The following is a 24,063-nucleotide window of genomic DNA, read 5'->3' on the forward strand; positions in this document are numbered from 1 at the left end:
AAACTTCTCTGTCCCAGCTGTCAAACTCCTGTGATTAGGTCACAGTAAGTAGCTCCCTTGTTTCTTTGGGGATATCCCTCCTGGGGCTCTGCCCTACTGCTCCCAGCTTCCCTGGGTGAACTCTTGGACTGCTGCACCACTGCTATCCCTGGAAGTTCCTTCTCATCATCCTAAGGATTCCCCTCTTCCCGAGAAGCAACAACTTTTACTTTTTTCGTTACTCCCTCATTTTTTTCTGGGCTTCCTGAGAAAAAATAGTTCATGGGAAGCAAATGTTTTTGACCTTGTGTCTCTGATAACATCTCTGTTATACCCTCCTATTTGATAATGCTGCTGGTTATGGCTTTTTAGGTAGGAAATTTTTCTGTTAAAAAACTGAAGGTGCCGTGCATTGTCTTTTTTTCTTCATTTCTTTTGGTGACTCATTCACAGCCTATTTTTCTTCAAATGTCTGGTGAACCTTACCTGTCTGTATTAAAAGCAAAGTGCTAAAAAAGCCACGGGAGTGAAGCGGACTTGGCCCAGTGGTTAGGGCGTCCGTCTACCACATGGGAGGTCCGCGGTTCAAACCCCAGGCCTCCTTGACCCGTGTGGAGCTGGCCCATGCGCAGTGCTGATGCGCACAAGAAATGCCCTGCCACGCAGGAGTGTCCCCGCATCGGGGAGCCCCACGCGCAAGGAGTGTGCCCCATAAGGAGAGCCGCCCAGTGAGAAAGAAAGTGTAGCCTGCCCAGGAATGACAGCCCACACGGAGAGCTGACACAACAAGATGATGCAACAAAAGAAACACCGATTCCAATGCCGCAGACAAAGAAAAACAGGCAGAAAAATGGACACAGAGAACAGACAACTGGGGGGAGAGGGGAGAGAAATTAAAAAAAAAAAAAAGCAATGGGAGGCAGTGATCAGAAATGACTAACACTGGGAATTCAGGGGTACTGTATTGTAGGTGATAAGGTCCAAAATGTAGAAAAAGGGTCATTGACTAGAGCGAGAGCCAAAAAACACAAGTGTTGTCCATCTACTAATGAAAGGATTTAAAAAATGTGATATATCACACAATGGAATATGATTTGGCAGAAGAATGAAGTACTGATATATGGTATGGCATGGATGATCTTTGAAAGCATCATACTAAGTGAAAGAAGCTTGTCAGAAAAAGACCACATATTGAATGATTTCATTTATGCGAAAAACTTTATTTATATGAACATTTAAAATAGCTATGGTATGCTGACGCCACTGGGGGTCTGTCAAATCTCAAACTGGTTGTCCTGTAAAGCAAAAAGGTTTTGATTATTTCAGTCTGATCCTATTTTTTCCTGTATACATTTTCTCTTTTATAATACTTCTGGGCCCCCTGAAGATATTTTAGTGAGTGCCCACATCTGTGTGTCTCTCTGTAATGAAAACAAACTTGTCTTCAGATAGCAGATAGAGATCTCTGAATTTAAATAACTGTGTACACATCTTAAAATTATTTATCTTGTGGAAGCTGAATTTTAATAAAAGAGGTCTTTCCCTTACTTTTTGAAGTAGTGATTGCAAATCTCTGGACCTACACTGTTGATAATCTTAGTTTAGTTTAATACAGTTCAAAAACATCTTTTAATAATTCTCTGTGTGGAAACATTTTTACTTAAACTGTGAAAAGAATGTCCAACCTATACCAGATATTTTGTCAGACATTTTCTTTAATGTCCTGTATCTCTTCATCCTCACAAGCCTCATACAACAAGTATTATTCCTGTTTCATAGATAACAAAACTGAAGGTCTTAGGAGGCTGCACAGAAAGTCTCTTTTGCACACAGGAGCCCTTCCCTGGTGCTTCCATTACTCGTGGTCACACCTTGTGTAGTTTATCACGTGTGTCTTTCTGACAGGACATCTTCAGCTCTTGAAGTTAGGAGCAGGGCTTATCCCTTCCAGTTTCCTGGAACTATCTGCGGATGTTTAACATACATCCCCAGAACTGACATTTCTGGCTTCCTATAAAGAGCCTCTTTCCTTGTCTACAGGAGACACCTGCTGCCTGGCTCTGTGGGGGGAGATGATGCAGCCCAGTGTGTGTCTTAAGAAAGTTGAAGAAAGTCACAGTGTCCTCGGCCAGGTTTACCTCACATTGCAAAGCTCTGTAGAACTACCTGTGACATTTTCTAGAAGGAAGGGATGAGAGAAAGGAAGAGTCCATTTTATAAGTCCATTCATGCTGTTCTGATCATCTTACCAACTGGTGGAGGTGGAGGCAGCAGGTCAGACCCGAGAGGCCACCAGGGAGGCAGAGATGGCCCATATCGTAGCATCGCTGACAGAGGACCTCCCATGGGGTAGCGCATGAGGGGGGATCCTGGGAAAAAGGGGGATCTTCTTGCATCTGTATTGATCTGCAGGTAAAGTTTTGAAATATTTTGATGTCACAACAAAAGCACCATTGTCGCCTAAAGCCAAAACCCAATGCAGCAGGTGTCAGCACCTGGCACATCCCCTCCACAAGGTTTCCAAAGAGCAGAATCAGTGCCTGAAACTGTACTCCTCCCTCTCGGTCCCAATGACAGCCGAGGGGAGGGGGCCAATGACACCACACGCGTCACTGCCTGTGTCTGCAGAGGCAGGAAATGGCAAGAGCCTGCCTAGAGGATGAATATAATCTCCAACTGATTAACAATAAGAAAAAAGCTTATCCCAGTGCTGGGAAGGTTCCCAGCCCTGCCTTCACCATCACCGTAACAGATGGTTATTTACAAAGGATGAACACAAAATGAAAGGAAGTGAAAACTCTAGGCTCTGCACAGGGGAGTCTAGATACTCTTTAGAGCCCTTTCACAATCTTATCATGTCTTCTCTCTGATTCTCAGAAGTCTGCAAGTTTAGGATGACCACCCTGCTGTAAATTTGAGGGAACAGGAGTTCTGAGAGGAATTAGATCACTTGCCCAGGGCCACACAGTCTGCCTGCAAGCCCCTGCTCGTACCCGCTCTGTTGCGTTCCCTGACAAAAGGGTTCCTGACCAAAGGGTCACCTACTCTCTGGAGGTTTTGCCTGCATGACGTTCTCTCAGAGAGATGTGGAGTCCTGCAGCACTGGGAATGTATTTTCTGACAAAAACAATGTTACATATGGAAGTTGCTATGTAGAGCGAACTCATTTGGGACAGTGTCAGATTTCAGAGTTTTTGTTTTTGTTTTTTACAGAGAGAGAGATGGAGAGAGAAAATTATCACAGAACACACAAAATAAGTAAGGCCAGAAAACAGGATTTGAATAAAAGAGAAAAGTTTCGTTCAATATTTGTTCCAGTTGAAAACAAACAAGGGCAGCGTTTACCTTGCCCTCTGCCACCTCCTCAGGGGGGAGTGCACTTCCAGAGCTGCTGTTCTTCACGGGAGCTGCAGCAGGTTCAGGATCTGAAAAAGGCCAAGAACTGACTGAGGTTTATTCTGACCCGTGTCTCCTGTGAGGAAGGATAACAAACCCTCCACCTCTTTCTCCATCATCTTAAACCCTCGAACCCACTCAGTCCCTCACCAGAGGCAGAGGGTTTCCCAGACCCCTGAGATGAATGCTGAGAACACAGGGGAAGCCCGTCCCCTGAGCTCCACAAAGCTCTGGCTGTAGGTTCAGGTGGCTTCCTAACAAACCAGCCGATTCTGGGCAGGGCAGGGCAGGGCTTCACTCTAGCGGGAACTCAGCACTAAAACCAGGATCTCCCAATGTATAAAGGGAACTCACTTAGAATTTAAGCACACATTAAAAATGAAAATAACTGCCTTGGATGGGAAAACTATCAGGAAACCTGAGAAATTGGTCCTTTCTTCAAGTCACAGGAAGATTTTTAAAATTCTTTCAGTCAATATAAAATCTGACTTCCATATCTGACCAAGTAACATAGAAATATTCACGACCAAAAATGGACCTATATGCATGAATGCATGGTAATGAGAAGAGGAAAGACCCATGAGGCATTAATAGAAATTTATTACCTTGGTGAGTAAAATTACAGGAAAATATAATTATGAGTAAAGTGTTGTGCTACACAATAAACAGGTAAAACAAAATGAAAGGAACCTCCCACAACAGTAAGAAAATCCTCCCTCTCTCCAACAGGCCTTGCAGTAGACTATCCACCAGGGGCTATGGAGAAAATTCCTATTTTCATCAGGGTAAGCAGCCCGCATACTAAAATGTTGTTTGTATTAGAGTTCTCACATAAAAGGGAAAATACACCCTTTGTACAGTTAACTTTAAGGCAGGAAGTAGGCGCTAACCAATTCCTCCTCTGGATTTCTATTCAAGTAAAAGTAACCTCGAGGTCCTGGTGGGGGTGTCCGCTGTCCATGGGGGGTGCACGTGCCACCCTGCCCAGGGGTCAGAAGCAAGAGCCATTCAGGCTGCAGTAAGTGCTTGGGATTGTTTCCAGGCATCGCAGCGATCACTCATGGGAACTAAAAGCCCTTGAAGTGGATTTTGCAGTAGAAGATGAATTGTGCATCCACGAAGAGCTCCCTACCTCTCTGTGGAAGTTTCCGTGCATCAGGGCTTCGCAGAGTCGGTTTCATAATCTTGCTTCCCTCCTGTGGCCTTGAGTTTTTGTGGATTAACTCCAACAAGCTTGATCATAGAAAAAGAATGCATTGTACAATACCAAAAAAGTCTTGCATGGCTTAAAATGTATATAAGGTTAAAATACACTATCATGATAGCACAAAGGCAAGAGGGGAGTAATAGAATTAAATATCAGGAAAAAGAGATGAAAATATGACCTGTTAGGAGATTAAATCAAGGAAACAGATAATGACTGAAAAAAAAAGAAAAGGAAAGGAAGAAATAACTCATAACTACCCAGTTTAATCAAGGGAAAATAGAATAACTACAAATCTAAAAGACAGGAAGAAAATAAAAGAGAAAGGATTGCATACACCTGATGACGAGAGGAACCCTAATGTATTCAGAGGTTACATTACAAGTAAAAGGAATGAGCCGACATTCAGTCTCCATGTCTATCCACCATTTTGTTTATATCCATCTCTCCAGAAGAGATTTTGAGGCAGGTAAATATCTGAGTGGGTAGGAGATTGCCAGGTGAAGAGCAGAAAATATACAGTGTACACAAAGGCAAAGAGGCTTCTGGAGGCCCAAGGGACCTGAGCAGAGTGGCTGCAGCTTGGGATGCATCAGAAGGAGCTGCAGAAAATGCACAAGGAGAGGCCGCCAGGGACCTGATGAGGGGAAGCTCCCCAGGCCCCATGAGGAAACTGGAAGTGCCCCTGCAGGGCATGGAATGCCCCGGAATCCACCAGAAGGCAGGAACGGAGGTGTAGCCTACAAAGAACACTCTAACAGCTATAAGGAGAATAATCAGAGTTGGCAAGTTGCTTAAGGATGGGAAAATGGAGATAAGGAGAGGAGTTAGAAAAGCTGGCCAATATATTCACTTGCTTGGCAGCTGCAACAAATGACCAAAGACTGGTGGCTTTAAACATTTATTTTTAAAAAATTATATTCTCAGAGTTCTGGAAGCTAGAAGTCCAAAATTAGTGTGATGGGGCCCAAATTGGGGTGTTGGAAGGGCGGGGCCACACTCCCTGCAGAGGTGCTAAGGGGAGTCGGCCTCTTCCGGCTTCTGGTGGCTACATCTCTCCAGCCTCTGCCTCTGTCTTCACATCGCCTTCTGGTGTGTGTGTGTGTGTGTGTGTGTGTGTGTATGTGTGTGTGTGTGTGTGTAAGGGCCCTCTGCCTCTGTCTAAGAAGGAAACGTGTGATGGCACTGAAGGCTCACCTGGATAATCCAGGATACTTTCCCCATCTCAAGACTTTTATTCACATTGGCAACATCTCTGCCACATAAGGCAACAATCACAGGAGCCAGGAATTAGCACCCAATTTCTCTATAGGTCATAATTCAGCCTCTCCAGGCAGGAAAGATGATGGGGGCCTGAGCTAATGCAGTAGGCAGACAGGGGTGTCAGATGAATGTGGGAGAAGCTGAATCCATATCAGGAAGAAAAACAATTGCCATTTAGGTAAATCAAATGCTTAATGGTGGAAGAGATAAGCTCTTCTTAATGACTTCTGAAATGAGAAATGGTTCTTTCCAGTGGGTCAGACATTTAGTGAGCCACTCTGCAATGTTAGGAAAAATTAAGCTTGTGGTTGCTCAATGAGCACAGGAAGAGGGAAAAATTAGTGGTCCAGTTTCACAGAAGGAGGGAAAAATTAGTGGTCCAGTTCCAATGTTTAATAGCATCAGGCAGTAGCAGCCTGAACAATGAGCTATTTTCTCAGCAAGACATGCTTTCGGGGAAATTTGTGCTGCTGAAGCATCATGTGTAGGAGCAGAGAAAAATAGCAAGAGCTGCAGAAAGCCCATTTTCCAGGAAATAAAAATGGAATTTTATGCAGCAAGAACACAAAATGCTCCAGGAAAGTTTATATTTCAAAAGTTACCTCACTCCCAATTTGAGATATAACTTCCAGATGAGTAATGAGTTACCCAAATCTGTCAGGGTCACAACTCCCACCCTCCTCACCACAATCATGTTATATAATGTGTAGTCTGAATATTTGTTTTCTATTTAGTACAGAATGTAAAACATCTTCGATAGCTAAGAAATCCTTAAAGTCTGTGAAGATTTTATTTTACTAAAAAAATCACCTCACACCAGTCACTCAAGATTTTTAAGGGTCAAACAAATGGAGGAGAAATCCAAATCCAGTAACTTGGTCAGAGAGAAAGCAAAGGTGAAAAACAAAACACCAAACCAAACCAAAACAAAATATATAGAGCACTGGATATTCAGAAAGATGGAAGCAGTTCAGTAGCTGTAAATGGTGTGGTACCTGGAGCACCCCTTTCCCACCCACCACCTCAATTATAGACCAGAATCCCTGTAAAAGAACAATGAAGGTGATGGAACTCAAGGCAAAATGGAAGAAGCACAATTCTACATTGATTAAATATGGTAGACATATTATGGCTATTGTACAGAGAACAGATAAAATTATGTTCATGGGTCTTCAGGTTTGCTCATTACAACATTTGAAACAATGAACATATAAACCTCTTACTCTTGCATGGTCTTCTTTCTCTGCTCACGGACTTCCTGGAGAGACTCTGTTTTCACCATCACGGATCTGCATTCCTCTTCCATTGACGCTTTCAAAGACAGCAATGAATTGTAGTCATTTTCTACTTCCTTTAAGCATTCTGTAAAGGACAAAACATTCTTTAGCTGCAACTTGTTCACTTGGGCATGCAAATGTGGATAGGGGGCTGAGGACAGAGGTAGAATCCTGAAAGCATTCTTTGCCTTCACAATGTAAAATCATTTCCACTGAATGGGAATTTCTTCTCAAAAGGAACCTACCTGCCACATTATCTTTATTGATCGTCAAGACTCTCAGCCTATCCTGTAACAGGTTTAGATCTTCATTTTCTGATACCGCATTTTGGGCCTAAAAGTCACAACAGGGAGAAAGTTTTGTTACAAGTGAGGCATAGTAGGAACTCCCAGGCAGCAGTTAGGGTACTTTGTAGAAGGAATTATACCTGCAAGACATCCACCATCTGAGGCATTTGATTGTCCACCTTCCTGTTGCAATCACCTAAAAAAAACAAGAATTTAAACTTTCCAAGAAACTGAACAATTATTTCATCATGTTCAAACATTGAAAAAAAAGCAACATCAATAAGGAGGCAAGATTCATTAGGGTAATTTACTTTTAATATAATTGAAAATTTAGGAAGAATGAAGACTGTGTGTAGAAGGAAAAGTTCTCTCTTTTGACCTAGGGCAGGAGAGACGAGAATGGCTCCCTTCTCACCAAGATCTGCTTCTGTCTGGAAAAAGGGCTGATTCCAACATTCCCTCCTCTGTTCTGCCCTGAACTCTCCCAGGAGTGGACCTACAGTGTACCGCAAGTGACATTCAACTTGGGGAATAGCTCTAGTAACATGTCCACCACCAGCAGAGAAGGCCACTGTTGTTCCTTTATCCCCACCTCCAAGGCCAATACCCAGTGGGTGACTCTCAGCACCTCTGTGTTCTAACCCTGGCTGGGGGTCTCGAAACCACACAGATACTTTGGAGGTAATGAGCACCAACAAAATGACCATCTCCATGAGTTGAGAAGCAAGTCCATCCTCGCATGAGACCTGACAGGAAAATGTGCAGGACTTAGAGGGGCAAGATCCATCTCATGCTGCTGTAACTTCCCCTCATGTATCTAATTTCCATTGGGATGGGGAAAGGGTTTAGGGTTCTGTGCTTCTCCAATGCTCCCTAGTGCCCAGCACCTACCTCAGACCGACACAGGCAGACATATAAATAAATCCAAGGATGAGACTCTACAATGTCAATACTTAAGAGGAGATACATCAAGTTCAAGAGTATCAGGAGGGTACTTGACTAAAGGCAAAGTGGTCTAAGCTCCCTGACAATGATCTTACCTGTCAGTGTTCTATTTCTTAATGTATCTCCTCCTGTCTTTTTGGCCTTAGATTCCTCTTTGCCTTGTAGCGGGTTCAACTGCACCAAGCAATTAGTTAAAGTCAAAGAAAGGAACAAGAGAGAATGAGAAAGAGTCTCCCACTTTTAATTAGATTTCAAACTATGTTCACAAGAATGATCTTACTTCAATATTATTTTTGGGAGTCAGAGCCCCCTCAATATTATCTTCAGGAGTCAGAGCTACCTTTAAATCTTTCTGAGATCTCCCCAAGGATTTGCTTTCTTCACTGAGCTCCATGTGCTCTTTACAACAGCCATTGATTTCCTGTTGCAAGAGAAGAGAAGAAAAAATACCCATATTAAATAAATTGGCATTTTTTCCTCAAGAGACACTAGTACCACAAGACTAGAGCAGGGAAGGAGAAGGCATGCCCCACTCCCAGCTTAGCACTCTAGAACCTAGCCTAAAGCCTTGATTAAAAATTAGCAGATCAGGTGCCTCACCCTCAGTGCTAGATTGGGGACAGAAATGGGTATTTGCAGCCCCAGAAATAACTGTTGCCTTAGTTTGCAAAGTACCCTAAACTGCGTAGCTTCAACCAACAGAAATCCTCTCACAGTACTGGAGACTACAAGTCTAAAATCAAGATGTCAGCAGGGACAATGTTCCTTCAAATCCATAGTGAAAAACCAGTTCTGTGCCTCTTCTAGCTTCCAAAGCATTCTCTGCCTTAGTCATCACATGGTGTCCCCTGCTCTGTCTGTCTGGGTCCAAATTTCCTCTTTTTATAAGGACACCCATCGTATGACCTTGGGAATCTTGGAACCTTGGAGTCATTCTTTCCTCATTCTACAACATCTCTGTCCCTCTCAGTCCAGGATGGCTGCCTGCTTTCCTGCTGATACAAAGTTGTCAAAAATCTTGTTGGTCTTCTGTCCAATTTGGGTTATCCAAGCCATTAGATGAGAGGACCCTCTGCATGTATTTCTTTGATAATTGCATCTCCCTTCCTGGCTTCTGTTCAAATGGTTTTTGGATCCGCAAGTCACACACCTCATCTTTATAGCAAATGGTTGTCCAGCCACATCCTAGGCCCTGTTTCCAGAGCAAACTATCTGGATAGGCTGAGGATTTTCCAAATGACATGTTGGTTCCTTTTTGCTTAACAGGTCATTCTTCAATTTATCTCTTTCTCCTCTTATTTTATGATAAGTGGCAAGGAGCAACCAGGCTGCATCTTCCATACTTTCCTGGGAAATCTCCTTAAGTAAATGTCTATGCTCATCACTTGCAAATTCTGCCTTCCATCCAACATCAGAACATAATTCTCTCACGTTCTCTGCCACTTTAGGGCAAGGATCACCTTTCCTCCAATTTCCAATAACACATCAATCATTTCCTTTAAGTTCTTACCATTAACACCATTAATATTCCTCTTCCTAGCAGAGTTCCATTCATGATGATCTACATATTCTCTAAGACAATATTATCTTTGTCTACAGGTCCCTTCGTTCTGAGCCCCCAACGGAATCATCTTTATCATCCATCATTCTACCAACAATCTCTTCCAGGCAATGTAGGTTTTTTCTATCAAACGTCTCAAAATTCTTCTAGCTTTTACCCATTCCCCAATTCCAAAGTCACTTCCACATGTGTAGGTATTTGTTACAGCAGCACACCACTTCCTGGGACCAAAAGTTGTCTTATTTTGCTAGGGCTTCTGTTGCAAAGTTCCACAAACTGGTGGCTTAAAAAACAGAAATTTATTGTCTCACAGTTCTGGAGGCTGAAATTCCAAAATCAAGATGTCAGCAAGCCAGGCTTCTTTCAAAATCTATAGGGAAGAATCCGTTCCATGAATCTTTTAACTTTTGCTGTTTTGTTGAAAATCCTTGTCATTCTCTGCTCAGTCACCCCCATTGTGTTTTCCACTCTGTCTGTATCCGAACTTCCTCTTGTTTTAAGAATCAACCTACTCCGGAATGATTTTATTTTAACTTGTTTACATCCATTGGTACCTACTCTATTTCCAAATAAGGTTACCTTCTGAAGTAGTGGGGATTAGGACTTCAGCATATAGAATTTTGTAAGACATAATTCAACCCACAACAATTGTCTAGCAAGTTGAAACAGGGCCAATTTTGAGCATCCTTCAGAAAACCCTGTTGCACACAAGCAACTGTTTAATAAGCAGGAAAATCACATGATTTCTTTCCCTTGTCAAGTCATGAGCCTGTCAGTGTCTCCAGAAAAAACCTGTACCAGGCCTAGAGTTCCACATGATGACACCTCACCTGGTCAACTGAAGCAGTAACTGCTCTAGGAGGCTCTTCAAAACCTTGATTCTTTGGCCTAATTAGCCTGTCCATCATCACCTCCTGAGAGCTACTTAGGTTAGTAACTGGTTGATATATGACAGAATAAAGAGTCACCTTCCTGAAGGCTACAAGAAATTGTGCATGAGAAATGCAGAAGAGATAAGTAATCTGCACATGCCTTGATCCTGAGGCCACATTTCAAAATCTGTGAATCTGTAAATGTGCATCGAAATCTTGCACTCACATCTCTTGACCAAAGAGATTTGAGAAGAGACATTTAAGATGTGATGCTTCTCAGGACCCTGATTAACATCATCACTGGAATTAACTGTTCTTTATCTGTTCCTTCTCAATCTTACGGTAAACCCTTTCTTTTTGATCTCAAAGTGTTTAACAGTTTATCTTTGCTTCACTACCATGAAGAGTCACGATGTTTAATTTTAATCCAAAACAAAACATTCCTACTAGAGAACTAATTCTCAGGAGCACATAAAACATTGTGCCTTATTCCAACAAGATATCATAATTTTGTGTGTGTATGTGTGTGGATTTTTTGGTCTCTTTGTTTTTTAAGGAAGTACTGTGGATTGAACCTGAGACCTCATATATGTGAGCCAGGTGTTCAAATACGGAGCTACATCTGCTCTGCCATCACACAGTTTTTATATTCTAAGACACAAAGCACTTATTTCTCATAAAAGCTAAAGCATAGAATGAAATTCTGAAATAAATATAGACAGCTTTGCCCCTGTGAATTCTGAGGCATTTGGGAAAATGATATCTTTTAATTTTTCTCTAGATTTTTCTTAGTCTGTCATTTGCATATAAGGTAGGAAGAAAAATGTATTAGAATTTCAAAGGAAACACTGGGGCTTAGGCTAAAAAGGAGAAACATCAACTCATATTTCAAACCTATCCCTTATATTTCAGGTTAAAGGAATTGATCCATTTTGCACCTAGTCGAACAATCACATAAAGAAGTAAAGAATGAAGGAAATACTTGAAGGCATAAAATTTCATGGCATCCACAACCTTTCTGTTTACAACATAGTTTGATGAATGCACGACAAGGGGAAAGCAAAGAAGATGGAAAGTTTTTAAAAGTGAAATAGCACAAATGAAATTTTTATAATGGTGATTCAAAACATTGCTAAATTTACTTAAAAATTCTTTCTTTTTCATTAAGAGGGGTAGGACTATTCCATTTGGGGAGAAATCTCAAGAATTATCACTTAAAGTTTTTTTGTTCTGATTCATTTCTGGGAGGGCAATGCTGATTGGTGTGAAAATTATCCATCGAATTGTGGGAAAACGTACCTCTTAAGCCCTTAAATATAAATATAAAAAGCCATTAAAGCCATTCTGGTAGTAGTACTGGGAGTTCTAGAGTCAAAAGTAGCCTCGATTTCCCAGACTCCCAAGACCCCCAACTCATACTGCTGTCAACAGCATGGAAAAACATAGGGCTCGAAAGACCTGGTATACAAAAAGGCTCAAAAGCCAAATAATGATTAACAGCAGCAAAACTCTTACCAAGTCCTGATGTTTGACATTTTGATGTCTCTTAGATTCTGATGTAACATGCAGAGATTGACTTACATAATGCAGGAGTTTATTAGGTCCTGAAATTGTTGTGATGTTATCCTAAGGCAAACCATATTGAGGTCAGTAAAAATTAATTATTACATTTACTTATAATTTTAGACTGGTGCACTAAGGCAGATATATTATTTTGTAACTAAAGATCTGTTTACTTATCCCTTACACATGCACGAATCTACTTATTGCTCATAATGGAAAAGTAGGAGAATTTAAAATAAAAATGCTTAAAGCTTCAGTTTCAGAAATCATTTACATCTCAACTGCAATAGCCATAATGAGGTCCAGAAGCACAAAGTGTTTTAAAAAAAAGCTGGAACCAAATAAATGTAAAATCTTTGGACTGAAATATACCTCTTTCCCTAACCAGAAAGCATTGTAGAAATTTTAGTGAGAATTAGCTAACTTCGAATTGAGAAAGAATTCCAACAAGCCAGGTCCTATGGTTTTCCCAGACCACTGAAATCAGATCATCCAATCGCAAAATGAATAGGACACTTCTAGGGAAAATGCATGAACAACAAAAGAAATGTTGGCCAACATCTTCCAGAAAGGACAAAAGTGCTTCCAAATCTCTAGTCATTCCCTGAAGAGATAAATGAATTATGACTCCATAAAATTCAGCCTGGACCCCATTTAAACCCTTGTAAAGGGTCACTGGGAGCATATTTCCACATTTAAGTGTTAAAAGTGGCCATCAGATGCTGAACCCAGCCCAAAAGCTTGCTGAGATATTGGAATATTATTGTACATCCAAACATCATTTATGATAATGCTGTCTTTGGAAAATGCATCCAGAGACAATGGGAAAGTGATGTATATACCTCTAACATCACAGCTTCTCTCAGAAGGCAATGAGTTTCCTTTCTCCCCATGTCATGCTAAGCAGAAGACAAGGGAGAGCAGGAGGAGACATGGGCAGGCAGGTGAGAGCAAGAACAAGGGCTTCAACAGCCAAAAACTGTGCTAGAGCAGCAGGCTCAGGATAAAGACAGCTGATTTCTGGGAAAATAGGAACCGAGGTTGGGTGTTTGAAAGGAGAGAAACAGGGAGGGAAATAGGACATGCTTTCCCCTTCTCCCTATCCATTCACCTTTGTATTGTGCACTTTTCCTTCTTCTGAAGGAACCTTAGATTTCTAAGGATTTTCCAATCAATATGCAAGGAGGAAAATTTATTTACCATGTTAGGACCATTTCAATAAAGAAAACAGGGAAAGTGCACCCAACTTTAGGAAGATTTGTAGACAAAGCATCTGGCCATTTTAACTGGTAAGTTGCAGTCACCTGCAAAGCTCATTTTATGCAAAATAATGTTTTCCAAATTATGTTTTAAAACTGAGGCTTTAAGGCCAAATGTACTAAGGTCTTACTTTCTATTCCATTAATGTTTTAAAAAGAGCCTAAATTACAAATCAAGTCCAAAGTCCCCTCTGTCAGTTAAATGTGCTAGAAAGATGAGGGAATATGAGAAAACATGAACAGGAGACCCTACTTTTATCTGGAGTCTGAAGTCATTTCATTCCTTAAGGGTGATGTTTAAATGTCAACTAAGTTGGTCCTAGTTCTGGCCTCAGGCTTTATGCTGTTGTTGTTTTTATAATAAATACTACAAATGTTTGCTTTGCAAAGGGATTTCTTATTTCTTCCATTGCTCAAAAATAGATCCTTTTAGATGACTACATGCATAGATATATGAGTTAAACAAGTCCCCTACTATTGTGCTTTTAGTTTGCTGCCAGGTTTGGAGTCTAACAAAGACTATCCCATTAAATATCCATGGTCAAAATCTTAGAATGCATGTCTGACTAGTTCTTTAAGTTAGATTTCTAGAAATGCACTTATACTGAATGAAAACATAGGAACATTTTTAGGGTTTCAGATACTTATTATGAAACTGGTTTTGAAGATAGTTGTAAGAATTCACTATTCTAACAGTGTATGAAAGTGCCTGCCTGGTACTCAATGTTTACTTTTTGATATAAAGAATTTATACTTTGAAGATTTCTCATTGAGCTTATACAGTTCTCTTTTTCCCTGGGTTCTTTCTAAAAGAATTATTTTACAAGGTTAGCTTCAATTTCAAGCATTAATTTATATGTACATTATTAATCTAACACAACATAAAAGAACCATGTATATGAAAGTGCTACTTTTTTATAACTCATAGTATGCCTACAAGTTAATTTAATATACTCACAGCTAGGATAAATTTCCAGAAGAAAATAGCAACTGAAATAATTCCTAAGGAGGCCACAATGTTGACAGCATATCCATAAAAATCAGGTCCACATAGGAAATTGTAAGGCAGGATATCAAGTATCTGAAATTATAATAGTTGAAACAGTGAGAAGCCTTAAAGAAATATAGAATACAGCAAATACATTGAATTATTGATAGTCACTTTAAATCTGCCTCAAACAGATAACCACACCCTTCAAAAACTCTTCAAAGGAAGGAGCTACTTAAGAAAAACTTGCAGTTGGCAGATTCATGGTTTTTTTTTTGTGGTCTTGGTGTTGTTAAATATTGAAAATTTGGGAGTCCTTAGGTAGGAAATGGCTTCTAGTTTACTACGGGCCCTAACTCTGATCCAATGTGTAACACTGTAGTGGGTTCTGCCTGAATGAAGTTTTTCTGAGATAAGTTGATTTTTACAATGCATAAAACAAAACAATTTAAAATACAATGGAGCGATGACTCAATTTAGAAGTAATCACCTTTTAAGATAGTATATAGAACAAATGTGATGATATTTAGAGGACATTAATAATTTGCAATTTCTGTAAGATTCTTGATTGTCATTCTATTACACTCTTATGTGAATGAAGACAAAGATTTCCTCTGTGTAAGTTCAGACTGCTCTTGATAAGTACTCTAGATAGACTGCTCAGGATTTAACTGTATTGTTGTGAAAGGTTGATACCTTAATTCCAACTGTTTCACTGAAAACAGTACTTTACATAGAAATAGTCATTCAACAGATTATGACTCAACAATGGAAAGGAATGGTTTAGTGAGCCCACATTTTGATGAGTTAATCTCAAAAACACCATTCCAAGCAGAAGAAGCAAGAAGTAAAGTACATTTGACATTGGTCCATTTACATGAAATTTTTAACAGGCAAAATTTACCTGCAGTGAAGATAAGATTATCTGGGAAGAGGCACAGTGGCATTTTCTGAGATGATGGTAATGTAATATGACTTGACAGGGGTTTGCATTACACTCGCATGTGCATTTTGCAAACACTAGTACATGCGCACTTGAGGTGTACCTATGTTTCATTCTCTGTAAATGGCTCATCATGAAGTAATCCATGAAAGGATATTGAGCTCTATTTAAGGATTGCCATAGAATTAGGGGGAACTGTACTGATGTCTGAAATTTAGTTTGAAATGTACCAAATATAAGATGACGAATGCATGGGAGAGAGGGGGTGAGGGAGAGAGAGACAGAGGAAAAGAGGGAAGGAGGGAGGGAATGAGGGGGGGCAAGTTGATGGGTGATGGGTAGGTGGATGGGTGGATGGATGGACAGCCAGATTTGTGATTAAGCAATTATAAAAATGTTAAATATTCAACCTTACTGTATTTGAACTTGTTGATTAAGAGGTACACAAAACCGAATGCCATACAAATGACCGTTCTCTTGAACAAGAAGTGTGGTAGTTCCAAAAATGACTGCTGCTAATAGGCTAGAGTTTGAATAATTTAAAGGACAAACCTAATTGTATTTTTATTCCAAAACCCTTTTTCACAGAATTACAAACTTCAAATAAATGCTGGAATAATCCCACAGAAGGAATGCTTCTTGGGTTTATGTTATAAGTTTATGGTATATCCATACAATATAAATATGTACAAAATGATGGATAAATCTCAAAACAATGATACTAGAGTTTTCTGCCAAACCCAGACAACTGACCAGCCCTGCTGCTGCCCTCTTTGGCTACTGTGGACCTCAGCTTTGCATCAAAAGTCCCAGCTGTGGCTTTGGACAACATGAAGGTCATTTAGGATTGCAGGGCTACATTTATTTGACCTTAATTTCATTAATACTCATAATGGCGGAGTTTGAGTGCAAGGTGACCAACTAGGCAGCTCCAAACAAATGGTCAATCAGCACACAAAAAGATGTTCAACATCATTAGCCATTAGGGAAAGTCAAATCAAAACCACAATGAGACACCATTTCACACCCACTCAAATGACTTTTCTTATAAAGTCAGAAAATCACAAGCTTGATAAGGATGTGGACAAATTGGAAATTTCATTCATTGTTGGTGGGAGCATAAATGATGCAGCTGCTGTGGGAAACAGTCTGGTGTTTCCTCAAAAAGTTAAACACACAATTACCATATGAACCAGAAATTCCATTCATAGGCATATACCCAAAAGAACTGAAGGCAGGGACTCTGATATTTATACACGATGTTCAAAGCAGCATTATTCACAATAGCCAAAAATTGGAGATACCCCAGATATATACTGACAAATGAATGGATGAGCAAAATGCAGTATATACATAAAATGGATTATTCTGCAACCATAAAAAACAATGAAAACTGTGAGGCCTTCTACAACATGCATGACCCTTGAAAACATTATGCTAAGTTAAGTCAACCAGGATATAGAAAGTCCAGCATCTGACCCTGCAATATCATGTAGGACAACTCAAAACCCCCAAAAATGCCCCCGCATCACATCTCCTCCCTCTTCCTGCTCTCAGCAACTACTATGGCCACTTTCTCCACATTGATGCTAAAATTTCTTCTACTACTCGTCACAACAGTTCTATAGTAGACTATCAGCAAGTCTACTCTAGTCCATATTTTATTCCTCCATTCTGTGGACCCTGGGATGGTGATGTCCCCTCCACCTCTAGCACAAGAGGGGCTTAGGTTCCACATGGATGATGGATGCAATTCCTCTGCTTGCAGCTGTAGGCACTCTCGACTCCCTGGTGTGGAGGTTGACCATCTTCACCTCCCTGCTAGGTGACCTGGGTAAGACCAATGAACCCAAGAGGAGGAGTCTCCACTCTGCTAAGTGATACTTCAGGGTCAGATGCTGGATTTATATATCCTGCCACAGCCCAGTGGATGTGCTGGGGGAGAGTGCAAACTACAGGGTAGACTGTTGTCTATGTGGTGCGGCAGTGCCCCAAAATGTGTTCTCCGAGTGTGATTTATATAACAATAAATTGAAAGTGAAAGGTTGGAAAAATATATTCCACTCATATTTTTAATTGTAACTTTTTTTGTGTGCTGCATGTATCTTCAAAAACATACAATTTACAAAAATGATGTGGGGGGTGGGGAGTGGGTTATATGGGAACTTCTTATGTTTTTTGTTTTTTAATGTAACATTCCCTGTGATCTATTAACTTCAATCGAAAGCATAGTAAATAAATAAATAAATAAATAAGCCAGGCACAAAAGGACAAATATTGTATGATTCCATGTATATGAAATTTTCTAGAACAAGGAAATTCACAGAGACTGCAAATAGATTAGAGGTTACTAGTGGTTAGGGGAGAGAGGTAGTGGGGAGTTATTGCTTAAATGTTAAAGAGTTTCTGTTTTGGGTGAAAGAGTTTTGATAATGGATGGTGATGATGATGATTGCACAACATTGTAAATGTGATCAATGACACTGAATTGTGCTCATAAAGGGGTTAAAATGGCACCTATTTTATATGTCGAGGTCAGCACAAAATAAAACACAATTGCATTAGTGAAAGAAACAGGGAAAAAAGAGTACATGCTCTATGATTCCTTTTATATAAAATTCTACCCCAAAAATCCTAATCTATATTGATAGAAGCAGGTCAGTGGGCGAAGAGTTTTGTGGTGGGAGTGGGGATGGCGGGTGTGATTACACAGGGGCTCAAGGAAGTGTTTGCTGGTGATGGATATGTTCACTATCTTCATTGTTAAGTTGTTTTCATGGGTTTGAACCTAAAGCAAAACTCAGTCAACTGTACATTTTAAATAGATGCTGTTTGCTGTGCATTTTTTAGAGCTCAATAAAACAGTAAGAAAATCAAGGCAATACACAAGCTATTAGCTTTTCATTTTCTTGATTAAATAAATATTCAAGGACTTTCCATAATTACTGATATTCAGCTTAGGAGCTTCAAGCCAGTTTATCATTGAGAATAAAAAAGAGATATCCAGAACTTACATCAGTAAGGTATCCTAGTTTTTCATTAGTGAATTCATAAACTGCTTTGATCAAATCCGTTGAGAAATATCTAAAAGTACACCCAACCTGTAGAAAGAATAGGCAAAAGGAGAAAGACCAATTACAATTGCGTACAACATGTAACCATGAGAGAATGCTTAGCTGTGAGGAGACAGATAATAGCTGTCAATATTGACAGAATTGAGAAGCTAGATAGCTGCGGTTGTTATTACACTGGGATCTTCACTGCAATGAAAATCAAGTACAGAATATTGTTAGGCAGAAAAAAATAAAATAAAAAGGAATATATTTAGGCTGAAACCACTGAAGCTTTCTTTCAGCATTCAGCTTCATTCTGCACACAGGACACATAAGGCCAAACTTTTCAAGTAGACAGAAGATCTGCAAAGGGTGGACTGTAGGTACACTGTGAGATAAAAGCTATGAGAATCCAGTCTGGTTAGAAACACAATTCTGGCAAGAATTCACCTTTAAATTTCTTTTTTTTTTTTTTTTTTTTACGATTTATTTTTATTTATTTAAGTCCCCTCCCCCGGTTGTCTGTTTTCTGTGTCTTTTTGCTGCGTCTTGTTTCTTTGTCCGCTTCTGTTGTCGTCAGCAGCACGGGAAGTGTGGGCGGCGCCATTCCTGGGCAGGCTGCACTATCTTTCGCGCTGGGCGGCTCTCCTTACGGGGGGGGCACTCCTTGCGCGTGGGGCTCCCCTACGGCAGGGGACACCCCTGCGTGGCGCAGCACTCCTTGCGCGCATCAGCACTGCGCATGGGCCAGCTCCACACGGGTCAAGGAGGCCCGGGGTTTGAACCGTGGACCTCCCATGTGGTAGGCGGACGCCCTAACCACTGGGCCAAAGTCCGTTTCCCTAAATTTCTTGAGTGTATCACCGGTGCAGCAAAAGGTAAGGATATCATTCTTTAAAAAAGTATATTTTACGAGTGTTTGAGGAGAAAATAAATTTTTAATGTATTCACAGTAATCCACACACCAGGCATTGGTTTCACATCAGTTAAAACCTTTCAATGTGATCCTAGCAATGGAAGAACTTTTATGGTGGTTGTGGAGACAGTGGCAAATGGAGGTTCTGAGGGGAGGGAGAGGGAAAAACAGGTGTGGACTTGGGATTGTCCCAAATGACAATGCAATGGCAGATATAGGCCACTGATTATCTGTAATAACTTGTGAAAATGTGCAGGAGAGAGTGTAAACTACAATGTAAACTATAATCATCACTTAGTGACAATGCTCCCAGATATGTTAATCAATTGTGGCAGATGTACCACACTACTGAAGGATGTTATTGATGTGGGAAAATATGGGAGGGCTAGGGAGCAGGACACGTGAGAATTCTCTAAATTTTGTGTATGTAATATTTGTGTAATCTAAGTTTCTCTTTCAAACATTAAAAAGTATATTGGGAAAAAAACCCTCTAGAGGGGAGTGGTTGGAGCTCAGTGGTTGAGCACTTGCTTCCCATGTACAAGGTCCCAGTTTCGATACCCAGTACTTCCTGAAAAAAATTTAAAAAGTTAAACAACTCTGTCTAGAGGAGCAAATGTAGCTCACAGGTTGGGCACACACTTTACGTGTCCCTCTGAACGACCTAACATTTTCACCTTCAGAAGCCGCTGTCACAAAGGGAACAATAGCTCTCAGCACAATCAGTAAGCATGTGGGTCAAACACCCACAAAAGCCAAATGCCAAATGCCATCTTAGTCACATTCTGGTAAAGCATCCCCAGTCGTGGACACTAGTTATATCTGTTAACTGTTTGGACACCAGTATTCAAAGTGGAGCATTAGCAAGATTGACGGGGCACTAAAAGCTGCAGTTCTGAGGGTTAATATCTGAAATATGAAAAAATAATACTGCAGAGTGCAAATGAAGACACAATAACAATCATTTTGAGAGCTAAGAAGAGCTGATTTTAAGTTTCCTACATGGAAGGCTTGAAATGATAGAGGAGGTTGAGGGAAAAACCACCTTTTCATTCTAAGGAAAATCTGAATGAATGCAGCAAAGAAATCAGAGATATATGAAGTCAAGAAGGACATTTGCTTTTGTTTGAACTTTTTCCTTGAGACCATGGGAATGGGAATTATCTTTATGTCTAACCACCCGTCTTTCTGATGCTTGATTTTAACCTCTGTAACTCACCTCTCCCAAGGAATCATTAACTTGATTAGGAAAATCAAGTAGCATATTGCTTCAACAGAACAAATTCTCTATAAGTAATTCTCAGGAAACACGTAAATAAGAGCCACTCCCCTGTATGGAAATAATCCTGGAAAGTAGAAGGATGGACAAGAGTCTGACAGAGCCTTAGCCTTTCTAAGGGAGACAAAGCCAGGCAAACAAATGAACAACAGAGCAAGGCAGAGAAGACAATGCCAACAAAGCACCTTGGAAACATTCACAAACAGAGATTCCCTCTGGCTGGGCCTGGAGGATGCACTTCGTAAAAGTACAGAGAGTAAGAGTTGACCTGAAACTCTAGGATTTCCAGTGGTGGGCATGGCCTTAAGGGACGGTGGCGGTGGGATACAAGACGTCAATTTATCCAAATGCTCAAAGTTGAGGTCAGGAGAGAGAGAGCTTATCCTGTGTGAAAAACGCAGCAAAGGGCGCCGCCCCCCTAATTGTTCCAAGAGTAAAGGTTATTTACAAATAAGAAATACTTTTCTTTGTTAGTCTTCACAGAAACCGAACAGATTCTTTGTATTGAATGAAGTGACCAGGATTCTGCTCCTATGTTTGAATGTACACTGAAATTTTCTAGGTCCCTGCCTGGGAATCTGGGATATACTAAGCAAAAAAAAAAAAAAAAAAATCTATTTCCCTTAGTGGGGTTTCTTCAAATCTCATTGTTTACTTTTTTTTGTGGGGGGGAGGGGTGGGGAGAGTTTTCAGGTTTTTAAAAGTGAATTGTTACAGTTGAACTGGGTATTTCTCCATGTTTGGACACACCTAAGGACATCAAAGAAGGACCTGTGGATAATCCACAGTCTGCCTGTGACACATATCATGCTGGAAGGATGTTAACTCAGTCCCTTCCTGGTCATGTTCCTTGCCAAGCTCCCGTCCCCTCCCTGTAAAGTTCCAAGCAGGCCACAGCCACTGATTTCCACATCTGATCGACTTCTCAGGGCTCCTATCAAACCAGCTGGCACTGACCTCCTGTGGGAAAACTCCAGAAGCAAAGGTCATCTGAAGGAGCTGAAGGAAAGGGATGACCCAGAAGTTGCTAAAAAGCCATGGAAAAACAGGAAAACACGGTGTGCAGACACATTTTGTTTTTTTGACAGACAATCATTAATGCCTTCCCAGGGTTGTTGGACTTTCAGGAATACTGTAGTTCTAGAAAAAAAGCCAAGTACACACAGGATGAACTCTAAACTTGCACAGCCTAAAGCAGGATCTTAAACAGAGCTTCCAGGAGCAAAAAGGCTAACATCGGAGCTATATATAAAGGAGGTCCTAGGGATTGAAGACAGGACCTTGTACAGGGTAAGCAGGCGCACATCCACTGAGCTAAATCCGTCCCTCAGTGTGAATTGGTGTTTTCATTTTATTTTGAGGAGGTACCCGTGATGCAACCTGGGACCTGTACATGAGAAGCAGATGCTCATCCACTTGATCTACATCTACTCTCCAAGAGGGCCTTACTTTTAAAAGCTAGAGCTTAGCTGTTCAACGTTTCCAACATTTCAGCCTTTCCTGTGCCTGGAACAAGCAAGGCCGCAGACCCAGAACTCGACGTGGGCAGCAGTTCAGTCTGGTTAAGAAACCTGCGCTGAAGTCCTGGGTCTGCGAGAGAAGAGCTGGAGCCCAAAGACCTCTAGGAACACCGAAATCCTAAACCACAGTATTTTAACCGCCCAATAACCAGGAAGGAATTTAGGCTTGCGCAATGTTTGCTCACCCTGGCGGGTGGGTGACCAGGCACCTGCCAGGCCAAGCAGAGCAGGAGGATCCAGAAGAGCTGCTCCAGCGCCTCCATGTCAGCAGCTCCAGGGACGCTGGACCAGAAGCGGAGGCGGGATAGAGGAGGGGGGCGGGGAGGGGAGGGGGCGAGGTGGGGAGGGGATGAGGGTGGAGCAGAATAGGGGGTGGGAATCTGGGTGGGAGAGAATGGGGGTGGGAATCTGGCGGAAACAGGTGGATACGCTGGAGAGGGTTTGTAGGAGGGTTAAGACACTAGTCAGTAGATTAGCAGGTCAACAGGGTAATTAATACCAAGTTAGCAGGACACAAGGAGTGGAAAAGGGACTAGCAGGAGCAGGAGGAGGACGAGAGCTCCACGTCCTCCGAGTCTTCTCCTGTTTGACCGCTCCCTTGGCAACGGGGCTTTTTAAACCCTCTCCCTCGTCCAATCACCTCCCTTGGAACCTTCACGCGCCCACACTCTTATTACACATGCCCCGCCCCCGCCCCTGAGCCTCACCTTGCTCCATCCCAAGGACAGCTCCTCTCTGGAGCCTTGGCGGACCCTCTGAATTCTGGTCCTTCCCCACCCAGCTCTTCCTGTCTTCCCCGACGCCCCACCCGACTCCTGGCTTTTTGGGTCCCTCCCTCCTCTACGGAACTCCCTTGTTCTCAACCCACGTTTTCAAGGTCACTCTTTGCTCTAAGCCTGGGGGCTTAGGGTATAAGAAACATCAGCACAGTCAACCCAGGGTAGGCTAGCTACAGAGCACTTCACGGGCACCCAGGACCAGTAGCTTCTCACTGCGGCATCTGCTGAGGTTACCAGTCAACTTCAAAGCTCAACCGAACACTTTGGTGTTGTGAGATATGAAAATGATTAAGCATTTTTATTTCTCTTCATGTTTCTCAATAAGGAGGCGTTGACTATGTCATTTAAGTAATCTGTGTTTATCTGTGTATCTTTTTGGACACTAGAAGAACAGGTAAGTTGGTATTTGGAATTTCATGAGATTAAAGTGCCTAGAGAGAACGTTTTAGGAGTTATGCTCCCATAACTAGTTGAGCTGCCTTTTCTGTTATTTTACTTTATGAATTTGAAATAAAGTTATTAAAATAGAGTGGGAGGAAGGGGCAGGAACGACCTTGAAGGGGCTGCCACTGATCCAATCAGGACAACCTGAGCATTAAAGTGAATCATGGCAACGATGCTTTATAACACATTGAAAACAGCAAAAGGTAGTATCCACAAGCCACCCATACTCTTAAATGTTTAAATAGGAGGTTGGAAGAGGAGAAATCTCTTCTGTACAGGAGATTACCAAGAAATGAAGGTACAAGGAATAATGGAAATAGTAAATTACCATCTTCTGATGATCAATGGAATAATGATTTGAGCCCCAAATCATCGATGCATGCTAAAGTCATTGGGGGGAAGGAGATATGGCTCAAACCCTTGGGCACCTACCTTCCAAATGGGAGGTCCTGGGTTCAGTGTCAGTGACTCCTAAAGAAGATGGGCAAGTCAGCGAGCTGACACGAGAGGCTGCAGTGAAAGGCTGACGCAACAA

At 41.3% G+C, this 24,063-nt stretch overlaps 1 protein-coding gene across 1 annotated transcript; it reads right to left on the minus strand.

Moving 5' to 3' along the window:
- Nucleotides 1-1,170: 1,170 nt before the first annotated feature.
- On the minus strand, nt 1,171-22,568 carry LOC131275513 (transport and Golgi organization protein 1 homolog). The gene is made up of 13 exons (XM_058286182.1): nt 22,491-22,568; nt 18,552-18,638; nt 14,565-14,687; nt 12,300-12,410; nt 8,692-8,772; nt 8,447-8,525; nt 7,547-7,602; nt 7,365-7,452; nt 7,066-7,204; nt 4,508-4,608; nt 3,325-3,404; nt 2,229-2,385; nt 1,171-1,274 (listed from the first exon to the last, which is right to left on the minus strand). The coding sequence occupies exons 1-13, from the start codon at nt 22,566-22,568 to the stop codon at nt 1,261-1,263; spliced, it is 1,194 nt and encodes a 397-aa protein (XP_058142165.1). The 3' UTR covers nt 1,171-1,260.
- Nucleotides 22,569-24,063: the final 1,495 nt, after the last annotated feature.

This window comes from Dasypus novemcinctus, chromosome 23 (assembly GCF_030445035.2).
Source record: "Dasypus novemcinctus isolate mDasNov1 chromosome 23, mDasNov1.1.hap2, whole genome shotgun sequence".
NCBI lineage: Eukaryota > Metazoa > Chordata > Mammalia > Cingulata > Dasypodidae > Dasypus > Dasypus novemcinctus.

Excerpts from the sequence above, each read along its gene's own strand:
- LOC131275513 (XM_058286182.1), bottom strand. The coding sequence starts at position 22,568 with ATGGAGGCGCTGGAGCAGCTCTTCTGGATCCTCCTGCTCTGCTTGGCC. Across the intron at positions 14,688-18,551 it reads AACTAGGATACCTTACTGAT|ATACTTGATATCCTGCCTTA; the intron begins GTAAGTTCTGGA and ends TTATAATTTCAG. Across the intron at positions 2,386-3,324 it reads AGGAGGTGGCAGAGGGCAAG|ATCAATACAGATGCAAGAAG; the intron begins GTAAACGCTGCC and ends CTTTACCTGCAG.